Source organism: Protopterus annectens, chromosome 14.part0, assembly GCF_019279795.1.
Source record: "Protopterus annectens isolate FY-2018-M chromosome 14.part0, PAN1.0, whole genome shotgun sequence".
Lineage (NCBI taxonomy): Eukaryota > Metazoa > Chordata > Ceratodontiformes > Protopteridae > Protopterus > Protopterus annectens.
The window spans coordinates 1,078,534,897-1,078,550,648 of record NC_056748.1 but is presented as its reverse complement, the minus strand read 5'-3'; the positions used below and the strand labels follow the sequence as shown (position 1 = coordinate 1,078,550,648).

Sequence of the window (15,752 nt, the reverse complement as noted above, 5' to 3'; positions counted from 1 at the left end):
TATGCCAGACCAAACGTCAGTGTGAATACCTACCAACAACATACCCTGTTATTTTGTCTAGTAACCTTCTGTGAATGTGAAGTGTGAATGACTCTGTCATTTTAGGACTTTGTTGTGTTAACATAAGAGTTTGTATTTTTACCTTCTGCCTATTAAATCCTTTACATATGTATCTTCTTTTGCCTTCTGCTTAGCAGTTACAAAGTTCTTAAACCCATTTACAAATAAATGGATGAATGCCAAAGCAATGAAATCACAATACAACAACAAAAGTCTGTTACCACCGGGAGACCAGGTCTCACAGGAATAAAACGGAAGAGCAAGCCTTTGGCCTAGAACAGAGCACAGACCAACATATAAGTGCCCGTCTCTCCTCAGGAGGAGGAAAGACGCTGCGTGCAATCCTGGTGACCAGGAAAAGAAACACAAATTCAGATTTGCAGTACAAGAAAAAAAAATGTGAGAATTTTTAATATGAATAGTAAATATCCATTTTCAGGCTAAACAGGCGAGTCAACTAAGTGAAAACTACAGTGAATAAAAGTTAAATGTAAATTAGACAGTTATAACTAATACATACAAATATAAAGAAAATAATATAATGAAAATGCAGTCCATTCTGTAAGGCCTCACTTAGTATACAAACAGGGATAAGGCATGCAGATCAGCAACAGTTCACACAAAGAATGCTAAAATGTTAGGATAAGTATGAACTATTCAAACAGACATAAGAACCTTGATATTTTTAGATAGGGCCTAGCTCAGTGGCAGACACAACAGCCCAGGCTGTACCCCAGATGACATGAGTTTAATTAGCAGTTTAGAAAGTTGTCAGGAATGCTGACAGTGAGAGACTGATGTCTTAATGCCCATCCTGGGGGAAGGAAGTGATTTTGTCTTTTAGCACATGCCTTTTCCGGTGGGTTAAACGGTGGAAAGTACAGTTGTGTACACTTACCATAAATGTAGTCCGAGTGTATTCACTGTTGCAGTCATTACATTTGGGTAATCTGCTGGCAGGTTGCCCTCAGTCAGCCTGATTAACAAAGTCTTGGTTGCTGTCTCTTCTTCCATGACGTCAGGTCATCAGGGGTATAAAACATGCAGCCAATGCCATTACATCAGATTTTCTTGCCCCAGATGCCAGGTGCCCCCCTAATGGGGAGCAAATAAACACAAAAACACAAAAGTATACCTCCAACCAAAAGCAAATACACGAAAAAGGCTTTTAAGCATAGTAAAGGAAAGTAGAGGTATAGCCAGAGAAAACTAAGGGACTGGAGGGAGGGTAACCAGGACTGCAACAGTGAATACACTTGAACATCTACATTTATAAGTGTACACAACTGTACTATGTTCTTCGTGTTTCACTGTTGCAGTCATTACATTTGGGTAGATTCCCAAAGCTATAGTTGGGAGGAGGAGTTTATATAGCATTAGGGCCAGGTATAAGGCCCTGCAAGACAGCAGTGGCAAAGCCAGCTCTGGATTTAGACAAAAATGGTAAATGATAGTGCCTGGTGAAAGTATGAACGGAGCTCCAGGTAGTAACTTCTAGAATATCCCTGGTAGGAACACCTCTGAGAAAGGCTGCAGAAGTAGATGCAGCCCGGGAGGAGTAAGATCTGATCCCCTGGGGGATAGGTTTTCCATGGTGCTTATAGCAGAAATGAAAGCAATGGCTTATCCATTTAGAAATGCTTTGCTCTAAAATAGCCTTCCTCTCTGCCCCTGCAGAAAATGCTATCAGCAATTGTTCATATTTTCTTCGAGATTTAGCCCTGTCCAAGTAGAACCCAAGTTGTCTGTGCACATGCAATGAATGCAGAATCCGTTCCCCTTTGTTCTGTGGACTGGGAAAGTTTGTTCTGTGGACTGGGAGAGAAGGTTGGCAAATGAATGGACTGATTAAGAGCCACAATGAAAACCACCTTGGACATGAAGGATGGATTGGTTCTGAGAGATACCCTGTCCACATGAAAGATGAAAGGCTCCACTGCCATAGGGGTCTGTAATTCAGATATCCTTCTAGCTGAAGTGATTGCTAAAAGGAAGGCTGTTTTCCAAGAAAGAAATTTTAAGTCTGCAGTAGCAGCTGGCTCGAAAGGAGGTAGAGTGAGCTTCTCCAAAACAAAGTTAAGGCCCCAGGCAGGGGTAGGAGCTCTCCTGGGTGGTCTTGCGTTCTTTGCCCCTCTGAGATACTGCTTGAGCAGGGGATGAGAGAAGAGAGGTGGTTCTGTGTTATAGTGAGCTGAAATAGCTGAGTCGTGGATTTTAATAGAGGAAAAGGACAGGCCCTTGTGAAGCATCTCAGTTAAGAAATAAACTTTCAAGACCGGAAAAACAAACTAGCGAAAACCACCGCTAATTCAAAAGCCAAGAACTCGACTTAGGCCAGTCCAAAACGTAAAAAACATAAACTACAAATTTTATTAAGCCACTGTAAAAGCTTTTCGTTAGTACCTTGCACTAACTTCTTCAGACAAGCAAAACATTCTCACCATTACAAGTGAGTTTAAATACCAGCATTGAAACACTTAACCACGCCCCTTGCTCTCCCTTTAGCTCCTTAAAGGTACAGATCACAGCTAACTAAGGTGCATTTACAATTCTCTATTAACATAATAAAAAAATCATACACCAAGACTGCAATAATAGCAGGCTTTGAAACTAAAAGAAAAAAGCCCAATATTTTGATTTTAAACTGTATAAAGTAGATAAATATGTAAAATATATAATAACATAAAAATAACAATATTCAACCTACAGCATAAATATAAATAATGGAAGTGCGACGCTTCCTAATCAAAAATTACCTATGCATACATTGTACCTTGCCTGCTTTCAAGTAAAATAACTAATGTAATGATTATAATAAATATAATAAAATTAATGCATACTGTCCTAAGTATCTAAATAACTAGAACAGCTACCCAAGAAAAATAATATAATATTAATCATATCTCACTAAATAATAAAAATAATAATATAGAAATATGAAATATAACATGTAACATATAATATAACATAAATTTAGGTTACTCAGTATAGGTTTAATACTGTCATTAAATAAAACGGGTCTAAAAGTTAGCGTATCTAGACCTAAAATTACTAAATAATAAAATATGAATCAATAATATATATTGTAAAATAATGATGTATAATCATAACAATAACTGATAATTATTAACCCTCCACCACTGTCGACTAATAAAGAGTTATAAAACCATTAATTTGTAACATATGAATCAATAATATATATTGCAAAATAATGATGTATAATCATAACAATAACTGATAACTATTAACCCTCCACCACTGTCGACTAATGAAGAGTTATGAAACCATTAATTTGTCGACTCTCATTTTCCATTTTTTGACAATAAACAGCTTGTCACCTCTTAAAACTTTTAAGTTTTAAAAAACAATGAATGGATAACGAGCTGTTAAGACCAGGGGGGCGATATGTAATGGATAACGAGCTGTTAGACCAGGGGGGGTGATATGTAATGGATAACGAGCTGTTAAGACCAGGGGGAGTGATATGTAATGGATAACGAGCTGTTAGACCAGGGGGGTGATATGTAATGGATAACGAGCTGTTAAGACCAGGGGGGGCGATATGTAATGGATAACGAGCTGTTAAGACCAGGGGGGGCGATATGCCTCCAATCTTAATTGCCAAAGAAGCTCTTTACATTCTAATCTATATGTCTCAGGTCCATAAGAATTGGCATTATACAGCTGATCTATAACCATAAATGTAAACTCATGGTTTGGGTTGTTCTGGATGTGCATAGCCAAAGCATTGTCTGTTTTCATTCTTCTTATGGCATACAAATGCTCGTACATTCTTTCCTGGAGTTTCCTCTCAGTCTTGCCAATGTAAAACCTGGGGCATGATGAACATTGAGCAAAGTATACCACTTGGGTACTGGAACAAGTGAAATATTCCCTGATGAGGAATTTCCTGTTCTTAACTGTAAAGGCTGTACCTGCCTGGACAAATCTGCAATAATTGCACATATTACATTTATACATCCCTGATCTTGGTGTTACTAAATTTCACATAGATTCCAGAATATTTTTGATGTCAGGGCCCCTTCTGTATGTTATCACTGGGGCTTTATCAAAAATTGGACCTCCAAGTAACTCAGGGGATAGTAATGGCCAGTTCCTCTTGATTATAGTAACTATGTCATTGGCATCTGTATTAAAAGTTAAAATAAAATTGGACCTGGACAGGTTTCCCTGAGAATCAGGGCATACAGGTGATGGAGAATGACTCAATTCAGGAACAACATGACTAAAGATAGAAGAAAAATAGCCATTAGCTCTCTTGGTCTTAACTTCAAAACACAACTCATCAATCAAGGTTTCTGGATAACCTCGATCCAGAAATAAATTGGCTATGAAATCACACTCTTCCAAAAATTCACCATCTCTTGACACCATCCTAGCTGCTCTTACAAGTTGTCCTTTGACTATAGCCTTTTTCTGGTGAAGTGGATGGTCACTATCATAATGTAGATAAGAATTAGAGAAAGTTGATTTCCGATGGATTCTGGCTCCAAAGTGACCTAGACTTCTGTCTTTATAAAGTTCCACATCCAAATAGGATATCTTCTCCATGTCTGTTGTACAAGTAAATTTCAAAAAGTCAGACGAATTATTGAAGCCGAGTCACTAGGTCTTGGGCTTCTTCCAGTGAGCCATTAAACAAGATAAAAATGTCGTCCAAGAATCTTATGTACAGAATGACTTTCTCTTGAATAATATTATTGGGAAAGGCAAATGTTCTTTCCCAATGAGTCATGACCAAATTAGCTACACTGGCGCCACATGGAGACTACATAGGCACACCAATCAACTGATGGAACCATCTGTTATTGAATGTGAAATAGTTACATGTCAAAAGAATATTCAACAATTCGCTCACCATAGATATCTCTTTGGGTGGAGCTTGGTAATAAATCATCTCCAATTGAATCCATTCAAGTGCTACCTCATGGGGAATTGAAGAATATAAATCAATTACGTCAATGGTCAGAAAATAGGCAATTCCTTCAAAGGTAGCTAGTCCAACTTTTTCCAAAAAGGACCAAGAATCTCTGGCTATGTGTGGCACCTGCGATACATATTGTTTGAGGATGGTGTCTACTACCTTAGTATACTGCATAGGTAATACTACCCCTCGCGTTCACTAATTGGTGCATAGGGGGATCACCAATACTTTTATGAATCTTGGGATTCCCAAATAATGCTGGAATGTGTGGTGAGGGTACAGAAATAAAATTGTAAATGTCCATATCCAGAAACCCACTAATGAACATGTCTTCAAAGTATGACCGCACACGGTTCATACTAATATTCAATTCATTCTTGGATACTTCTCTATAAGTCTCTGTAGAAAGTATCGCTAAAAGTCTGTCTATATATTCATCCTGTTCCATAGCTACTAATCCACCTCCTTTGTCAGGTTTCATTATTCTGATAGAAGAACTGAGAGCTTCCAATGAGTCCAATTACATTTTGGAAATGTTGAAGTGGGTCTGTCGTTTACACTTAAGCAAATTCCTAATGTCCACATCACACATGTTCAAACACTCCCAAGCAAGGGGCCAAAGGTGGATTTATATGTACTTGGAATGTGATACATAGGCCTTGGTTGGACCATCTCTCCCAATAAAAGGGCCAAGTTCAACTTTCTCACAAAAAGTTTAAGGTCTAAAATTGATTTATCAACACTAGCAAGTCTAGAGGGTATAAAAGTTAAGCCCTTGGCTAAAATGTCAACAAGGGGTTGGGAGAAAACAAAATTTGAATAATTATATATTTTGAAGTCCTTCCCTGTGTTATATATCACTTCAAAGGGTTTATTTGATCGGGTATTAGAAAATCTAACATCTTCCATCAGTTCTTTCTCGATTTGTATTTGTTTCTTGTCATTCTGCTCTATGTTTGTTGAGGAGACGAGGCTTGTGTTTGAAAATTTACCCCGACCAATCCTGTATCAAATTGACTTGGATTATCAATATCTCCCTGCTCCATCCACGCCTTCTAGACTCAGTCTCTCTTGAATGCCCCCCCCCCCCCCGTTCTGCTCCATAACTGGTGTTATATCGCCCTCTCCACAGGGCCTCTCTGGATGTTTTGGTAGATTAGGGTTAATTTTCAGAAAATTACCCCGAGACGTAGGGGGTTTTGGATATGCTACACCATCCTTATAAGCCTTAATGTCTCTTTGTAATTTTTTTGACTTTAGTTGAGGTCATCTTTGTTATATAGTGGTCAATACTAGTATATGACCTTTCATATTCAAATCTGTACCTTGGGAAACAAACATCAGTTTTTATCTCATCTAACACGGATAATTCATTATTCAACTCATTAATAGTCTCTTGATAATGTACACTAATTAGGTTTAACAACTCATTCCCATGTCTATCAAACAGGGCTATCAAATCCTGGTGGAATTTAGAATCTTCCTCTAGTCCTGTTGAGTATTGCCAGGATCGGAGGCCTTTAGGGATTATGTGTGCTTGCCTACATTCATTGAAATATGCCACCTCAAGTTGTAATTTTCTACTTTTAAGTAGTTTCTGATCAAAAACATGTAATTTAGTAGGCAGACTCACATTCTCATGTTCAATAACTTCATTACTAGCTCGGTCGTTTTCGAATCCAAAACAAAATGATCTATTAAGCCATTCATTTAAATAAAAATTCACATACCTTCCCTTTTGGCCATCCGAGATGTTGTTCTGTTGTGCTAAACCAAGTGCACCTGGGGGGCTCTTACAGCCACTTACTAAATTCTTCATATTCCCTTCTCGTTCTTGCATCAACAAATGAGTTGTAAGGTTAGGTAGAACCTCTGATTCATTAATAATTCCGTTAGGTGAAGTCAAACCCAAAGATCCAGTTAAAGGCATCTGCAAGGAGCGTGTTTGTGAAGTATTAAGTCCATTTAATAATGAAGTACTCTGCAAAAGACATTCCACATGTTGCATTAAGTTTTCCACTTTCTCAGTGAGAAGGTTGATTAAAATAGTTAAATCTCCTGGCTCTGGCATAGACCCTGCTGGCGATGAAGTGGTGGACATAAAAACACCAAAGAAATAAACTTTCAAGACCGGAAAAACAAACTAGCGAAAACCACCGCTAATTCAAAAGCCAAGAACTCACCTCAGGCCAGTCCAAAACATGAAAAACAACAAATTTTATTAAGCCACTGTAAAAGCTATTAGTACTGTATTACGTTTTGGACTGGCCTGAGTCGAGTTCTTGGCTTTTGAATTAGCGGTGGTTTTCGCAAGCATCTCAGTTAAGTATTGCAAAATCTAAGGTAAATTGGGCGCTGCTGTGCTCATCGCTAAAGACTGGTTCCAGGCACAGAATCTTTTCCATTTGTCAGCATAAGATTTTCTAGTACTAGGTCTTCTCGCCTCCAAGATGACATCCATCACAGGTTTGCTGAGGGATAAGGGTGAATTTAAGTGATTAGCCAGGCTGCAAGGTTCAATGTTGGAAGCCGAGGGTGCAGAATTTGGTGCTGAGACAGCAGGGAAGGGGTCTGAGGCAGGTTCCATGGAGATATTTACGACACACTGCACAGGAGGGGGTACCAGTGTTGGCGCGGCCAGTCTAGAGCAATCAAAATCATCCTTGGTTGGTCCTGTTTGACTTTTAGTAGAGCTTTGGAGAGCAGAGGCAGAGGGGGAAAGGTGTAGACTGATAGGTTTTTCCAGCTGAAGGACAGAGCATCCACTTTCCAGGCTTGTTTGTGGGGAGTCCTTGTGCAAAACATGTCCAACTGGTAGTTCTGGGGGGAGTCAAATAGATCTATGTCTGGGCTCCCCCATTCACTTGTCAACATGTTGAAAATCCGTTGTTCCCGTTTCCATTCGAGTGGGTCCAGGAGGTTTCTGCTTAGTCCATCTGGCAGGAATTGAGCTTGTAGGTGCACTTGGTAGCTCAAGGCAGTGTTCCACAATACCATGGCTAGTCTGCAGAGGGGGTAGGAATGTGTATCCCCCTGCTTGTTTATGTAGCACATAACCATGGTGTTGTCTCTCTCTACCATTAGTTGTCCTGGAAAAATGTAGTCCTTGAAGGCTGTCAGAGCATTCTGTACAGCTAACATTTATTTTTGATTGATATACAGGTGCATTTGATTTGGGTTCCATTTGCCCTGAATGCACTTCTGTGCCAGGTGAACCCCCCCCCCCATGCATAGTCTGATGCATCTGTAGTTAGTGTTTGGGTGGCAGGGGGTAGTGTGAATGGTAGTTCCTTGTTTTGGTGGCAGGCCTCTGCCCACCATAGGAACTCCAGAATAATTGTTTCCAGACTGTGACAATGTTGACTCCATAGACTTTTTAGATACCACTGTAGTTTCCTCATATGCAGTCTTGCATATGGAATTAGAAGAATGCAGGAGGCCATAAACCCAAAGGCTTGGAGTATTTGTCTTGTATTAGCAGGGTTTTTGTGGCCACTTGTTTGAAGTAAGTTACCAAAGGAATTTGCTTGTCTGGAATGAGGAAAGCCATCTGGGCAGTTGTATTCAAGCTTGCACCCAAGAATGTAATCTGTTGACAGGGTACCCAGTTGTGATTTCTTTTCATTTATGGTGTACCCCAGACAAGTTAGAACCCTTTTTTACAAACGCCAGATTTAGAAGTATGCCCTGGTTTTCTGCCTGAATCAGACAATCGTCCAGGTATGGATATATTTCAATATTTTTTTGCCTGCAAAATGCAATAACTGGAGCCAGGCACTTTGTGAATACCCTGAGTGCAGTAGACAAGCTAAAGGGCAGTGCAGAGAACTGATAATGCAAGTAGCCTGCTATGAAGCGAAAGTATCTTCTGCAGGATTCCCTGATTGGGATGTGCAGGTATGCTTCTTTTAAATCTAGAGTTGCCAACCAGGCATCTTTGCCTAGCATAGGAAGTAACTGGTGAAGAGTCAGCATCTTGAATTTTGGAATCTCCAGAAAGGTGTTTAGAGTAGACCGGTCCAGAACTGGACGCCATGATTTGTCTTTTCTGGGCACCAGAAAAAGACTGGAATAGAAACCTTGCCCCTTTTCCTCTTCTGGTACCAGATGAATAACCCCCCCATGCTTAAGTGGGAAAGTACTTGTTTTTGAGCCTCTGCCCACTGATTTGGGGGTAGGTATGGCCACCCATTTGGTGTTGGCAATGTGTGGAAATGAAATATGTATCCCTGGGGCACTATATTTAAAACCCATTTGTCCTGGGTTACGAGTTTCCAGTTCTTTGTATGAAGAGCAATCTTTCCCCCCAAAGGGGCGGCTAAAAGATAAGTGCTTGGTAATTTTAAAAGGAAGTCATTGAGACTGTTTACCATAGGGGGGTGTTTTATTTCCAGATTTGGAAGTGGAGGCCCCCACTGCTTAGTTCTGAGAGTCCCTTGGGACTGAAACCTGGGGTTTTTGCTGTGTCTGAGTTTGGCTTGAGAGGATCTGGAAGGGGCTGGAAAGGACCAATTCTTAGTAGGGAAGTGCCTACTATATCTTGGAGGTTGCACTTGTAAGAAATCTAACAGTTTGCATAGATTTTGCTTTATCTGTCATCTTTTTTAGAACTTCTTCAGCCTTATTGCCAAACAGGCGGTCCTGATTTAAAGGAGCATCCAACAATTCAGCTTTAACATGACCAGGCAAAGATCGCTCCTTAAGCCAAGCATGCCTTCTAAGCACAGACCCAGAAACAGCAGCCCTGCAGGAGGCTTCTAAAGAATCGAAACCACATTGCAAAGTATGTTTTCCAACTTGTTCAGCAGAATGCATTAAATCCTATAAATCTTTATTTTCCACACAGTCAGGAATCAACATTTTCTGTTTAAGCAGTCAAGTAATATGCTCTTGATATTTTAACATATGAAATTGGCAGTTTAAAGCTCTGATTGAAAGGCTGCAGAAGTATAAACCTTTTTACCCCATTTATCCAGTGCCCTGGAGTCTCTATCAGAAGGGGTAGGATTTTTAGCAGTATAAGCCTTAATTCCCTTGGGCCCCTGAGAAATGGTTTCTGGATCTGCAACAGGATTTTTGAAAAGGAACTTGTGGGACTCAGGAACCCTGTAGTATCTGTCAGGTTTACTAGCAGATGGAGGCAGGGAATCAGGGGCCAGTCTGGCTTCCGAGAACACATCAACAACAATGTCCGGTACAGGAGGAATAGCCAAAGGCCTATGCTGAGGTAGAAGAAGGAAATCCCCAAGCCTCTTTTTTGAATCAGAAAATTCCTGGCTTTCCCAGTGGAAATGCTCCCTTAAAGTATGTAAAGTTTCTCCAAAAGAAAAATCCTCAGGAGGGGAAGCAGAGGGAATGGAGTCCTCTGCATCAGAATCCTCATAACTAGGTAAGGACAAATCCAGGTCATTAGAAGAATCAGAACAAACAGAATCCTGATCAGAAAATTCATAATCAAGCTCAGCCCTAGGCCTCAGAGGGGGGGGGGGGGGGGTTGACTACCCCTGATTAGAGAAATTAGATCTTCAGCCATTTTTATCATTTGTTTTTTAGGCATAGAGGCCTGAGCATGTGGCCTGGGCGTCGGTTTTTTAGACATGGATCGAGATTTAGGCCTTAGTAATGAAGGAGGTGTCGATTTAATATGCAAGTCTGTAGGCCTGAATACACCCTCAGAACCCGGTGCCTGCACAGTGGCTCCGGACCCATCCAAGGTAGAGACATCCGCGGGTTCCATAGGTGAAGCATCTCGCGGCATACCGGCCTGTGTAACAAAAGTAGTGGATATCAGGGGCTGTGAAAGCACCTCACTGAGAACTGGCGACTGGCTTATGAGAAGCGTCGTCGGCAGTTTTGGACCTCAGCGGCCTTTCTTTGTCTTTACCTTTGCATTTTTTTCGGAATCCCGGTAGTCGGATGGCTAACCGATGACATTTCTGGATAATTAAACCAAGAATCTAAATATTTAGAGGCAAAAATGTACTGACGACTGATAGTGCGCCGATTAAATAAAGCACAAAACTGACAGCAAGATACGTCGTGGTCAGGGCCTAGGTAAGGAATACACTACGAATGAAAATCTTTATGAGGTATTTGCTTTCCAGAAGTAATGCAGTTATTAACTTTTACTGACATCGGTAAGGAGCAAGAAAAAGTTTCCCCAATGGAATACTTAGCTTTAAGTTGAAGACTTTGGTTCTGAAACTCGAAAACGAAAATTTCAGAAGTTGGCTGACCGGCACTTATGAACTGCTTCTGTTTTGGGCACCGCATGGCAAGAAAGACTGATGTAACGGCATCGGCTGCACATTTTATACCCCTGATGACCTGACATCATGGAAGAAGGGACAGCAACCGACGCAGGACTCAAGACTTTGTTAATCAGGCCAGCTGAGGGCAACCTGCCAGTAGATTACCCAAATGTAATGACTGCAACAGTGAAACATGAAGATCATCATCAGGATGCTGTTATGACAGGCATGGAGTCCTGAGATGGAAAACCAAGGAAAGATCATCTTAAACAAATGGAAGTCTACTTGTGGACTTCTTGGAGCAGTGGAACAAGTGTAACAGCTGGCCACCATGGGGATAGACTCAGTTAGGGTATGTGGAAAGGCCCATATCACTCTCACTAGATGTCTTCTCTTCACCCAACCCTCACCCTGGGGGAGCAAAGGAGTCACTGTGACTCTATTCCAATCTGTGAATTAATGGATCATAAGGATCTTAGCCAGCCTGGGTGCGAATCTGTCTAAGACTAACACATTTGGGTGCAAGTGGTGAATCCAATGCTTTGAGGAGTCCTGCAAGTGAAAACATGTAAATTTACACAGAAGACTGTAGAATGAGGAGGTTTGGAGTATCATATGTCATGTATGATGAAAAAGATGGCAACTTAAAAAGATGGTAGAACTAAAAGACATGACACAGTTTGTTATACGTGTGTGGAGATACTGCATCAGAAGTCACACAAGAGCAATTTTACAGAGAGTGAACAATGCATTGAATGTCTCAATCAATGAATTATTTTAAAGCAAATAATGTGGAAAGGCCCAGTGAAATACACTGAAAAAAAGTAAAGTACCTACATAGTTTAAGGAAAAAAAATGTCATCAGTGGCCAATATTACAGCGGTATCAACTGCTAAAACTGATTATAAAAGATGTTCTTTGTTATATTTTCATAGCATTTTTGATGCAGTATAATCTACGTTTCTGTTGACTCAAAAATTAGACTGTGAATATTATCTATAAAATTACCGTGTGTGACTTACATTTGTATGGCTATATTTTTATCTTTCACACCAAGGACTCTTGAATTCAGAAAGTGCACTGCATGACATTTCTGGAACATCTCCTAAAGTAAACACAAATAGCAAATTATCATAAAGTGAATGCATCAAATCATGCATGCATAGCAAGTCATTAATTTAGCCACATAGCTATTAAAATGGTTTTATTTCCTTTTAATTACATATCCTATTCGCAAGCAAAGAAACAGTAAAACGCCAAGTAACTACAATACAAAATCAAGCCAAAAATAATAATTTTGACTATTGAAATGTGTTCAGCTGATTCAGTAAATATATGTAAATGAAACAGAGTGATATTAGGAAGAGTTATTTGTGCCCTTTATTCAATAATCATTGTTTGTCCTAAGCCATTTGAAAAGCATGTAGCTATCAACCTTCCTGTCTGGATTTGAATTCCCCTTATTATAAAGTCTTGCCAAGCAAATTATAGCAATAAAGAATTCTGGGCTGGGGTTAACAGTGACACTAGAACGTCAATACTGTATATTTCATGTTCACATGTCAAGAAAATGCAGCCCGACAGCGTGAGGAGTTTGAGACTTTAAAAGAACTAGAAATTTATAGTATTTTCTTTGTCCTTTTATACCACATCAACAATTTGTCTACTTTATTAAGGCAAAATGTTTCATCCCATGAAAGGCAAGCAAAGGAATGAAATCTCATCTCATCCATACAAATGAACAGCACTGTTGGAAGATCAAGTTTTGGTTTCATTGTATATTTAAATGATCAAGACGTTGGCCAGAGTCGAAATGGACATCAGTTAAAGCCTAAGGCAAGGTACTTAAGAGATGTCAAAGACAAAAATTACTGTGCAGAAGCTTCAAAACTCCTAGTTTTTCATAACTGCTACTTGCGTCTAACAAGCCACAACTTGGAGTAATATGCAGTAAACAAAAAAGAATGGTCCATGCTTTGAATGTCACAGAATGAATTTAAGATGCACTGCAGGGGATGGGGATGAAATGCTGGTTTAGGCAAAACATTGTACACAGTCCAAAGATGCATTTGCATAAGCCTTTTTGATGCACCTGTGAAGTTAATATATTCAACTCCAAGGCTGCTACATCCAGGCAGGAAAGAGAGATTCTCTCATGCAGTCCTACGTTACTTAAATCGTGTCACTTAAAGACAAACTAAGCATTACAATCACAGTTTTGACTTTTAAAATGAAAGGGGTCAGACAGGGGACTACATTCTGATTTGTTTGGATTATGAACTCTTAATATATTTGACGGAATAAAGTTAATAATAAGGAATCTATACTTAAACTTAATTGTATACGTACCTTGAAACAGGTCTAACTTTAGAAAGGAAATCAGAAAAATCTAGGCAGTACAAGGATACATCTGAGGGTAAAAAGTTGAGATGAGTGGCTGAGGATGCATCTATGGTAACTGTTTAAAATGTTGGGATTCGGATTGCCGAGTCTCAAACTGTGGAAGCCAAAAATCTGGACCTCCATATATGAAGTCCAATTTTCAGCATGTTTCTTTTTTCTTTTTTTTTTTGAGTAGATTTTATATATATATATATATATATATATATATATATATATATATATATATAAAAGCTTGGGGGTGCTGAGATTGCCCCCCCTCACACACGCACACTCCAGAGAAGAGCGATATTTAATTTTCAGCCTTTAACTGTATCTTCTGTCTTTTTTTTGCAAAATTTTGAGACGTGGCAATTATAGGGAGCTTGCATCCACTACACTGCTCATGTATCTTGCAGTATTTTCCTAATCAGCATAGATTAATTATGCATTAGATTAATTTTTCTTTCCTTAGACCTAACCATATAGGTTCATAGGTAGGTACTAGGCTATTTGCCTGAAGGCATTTATAAGTCTAGCCAGAATGTGTTGGCTTTCGCCGCCCCCTTAGATTAGTTCCCTGTGCCTCTATCCAGCAGAGCCACTGAACTGATTTCTGGGGTAAACTTTCTGTTTCCCATCCACTCGTCAAGGTTTCTCTTGAAGAGTGTTAGCGAGGGGCTCTGCCTAATGTAGATTGGAATGTTGTTCCAGAGCATGGGAAGTCTCTGGGACAGGAATCTATCCCTCCAGCACGTCCTATTTATTGTTGTGGTGAGGTTTATATTTATTTATTTATATTTGTTGACAGGGAGTGTCCGACTGGACGTAGGTCCATTTTCAGCAGAGGCCCGGGGAGAAAAGCTCCACAGTTAAAATAAACAGACAGTAGTTACATTGGATTACATAGCGTTTAACAATTTACATAGCAATTACTTACAACATATTTACAGATGAAGAACATAGTACATCAGTAGACAACTAGAATCTTTATCTGTGAAGTACATAACAGACATTAACAAATGTTACAAGAAGAAGTTCCTGCTGTATAATAAGTACTGGCTTATGAGCATCTGAGCTTGCTATAATCAAGGTAGTTAGTGGAGTGGAAAGAAAGGTAGTGGTTGGATGGGGTGGGTGATATTAGAGTGGGAGTTGCAAGGGCATAGCCAGCATGTATTTAGGTGCACTTTTAGTAAAGTTTTGAAGTGGGTGCATGATGGTATGGAGGTAATTGTGGGTGGGAGGGAGTTCCATAATTTGGCTATGGTGCAAGAGAATAGTGCTTCACCAGCAGAGTTATTGGCTTTAGTGATCTGCAAGTGATTTTTGTTGCTGGATCTTAGTGGTCTGGTGGTGCGATAGGGTTGGAGTAGATTCTGGAGGGATGGGACATTTAGTGGATGATTTACTAGTTTGTGGGCAAGTGAGAGTTGATACCATTGAAGGAGGTGAGGGAGTTCAAGCCAGCCCAGTTCAGCAAGTGAGAGACAGTGGTGACTATGGTAGGATGCCCCTGTGGCGAATTTGATTTTGTTGTAGCAGGTCTCTAGCTTGTTTAGATCTCATTGCTTTAGGTTGGTATATATTGGAGAGGCATAAAGTAGGGTGGAGATAAGGTGGGAATTTGCTATTGAAATCTTTGCTGCTTTAGTGAGAAGTTGCTTATTTCTGCATAGCACTCCTAGTTTTTTGTGGACTTTTTTTATGGTCAAGGATATGTGAATGTCAAATTTTAGTTTATTGTCTATTTCCACTCCTAGCAATTTGGTGTGTTCAGTTGGGTATATAGTGGTGTTGTCTTTTGCTGTGATGTTAAAGTGAGAGTTGTTTTGAGTATGTTTGGTGGGATGGAAGATGAGTAGTTTAGTTTTGTTTGGGTTATTCAACAGAGGAAAAGGCTTCCTGTGTGACTTTTTGCAGTTTGGGTAGGGACTGGGCTGAGCAGTTGATGGTTGAGTCATCTGCGTATTGTATGAGTGTGCCATGATCCCTACAGTGTGTGGCTCAAGGGGATATGGTCTTCTGTATAACTAAAGAACTTCTGTATCTTTTCAATAAAGTGTATTCTCAGTCCAGAAAAGCAAATGTCTAGAAAGAGAGATAAACTTAAAGAA

The 15,752-nt window shown here is 39.7% G+C and overlaps 1 protein-coding gene across 2 annotated transcripts in view; it reads right to left on the bottom strand.

Moving 5' to 3' along the window:
• The window catches only part of KNDC1 (kinase non-catalytic C-lobe domain containing 1), a 1,471,539-nt gene that overhangs the window by 217,097 nt on the left and 1,238,690 nt on the right, over positions 1 to 15,752 (bottom strand). For both annotated transcript variants that reach the window (XM_044056877.1, XM_044056878.1), the window contains exon 25: positions 12,279 to 12,361. In XM_044056877.1, the coding sequence (XP_043912812.1) occupies positions 12,279 to 12,361 (83 nt within the window). The remainder of the gene's footprint in view (positions 1 to 12,278; positions 12,362 to 15,752) is intronic.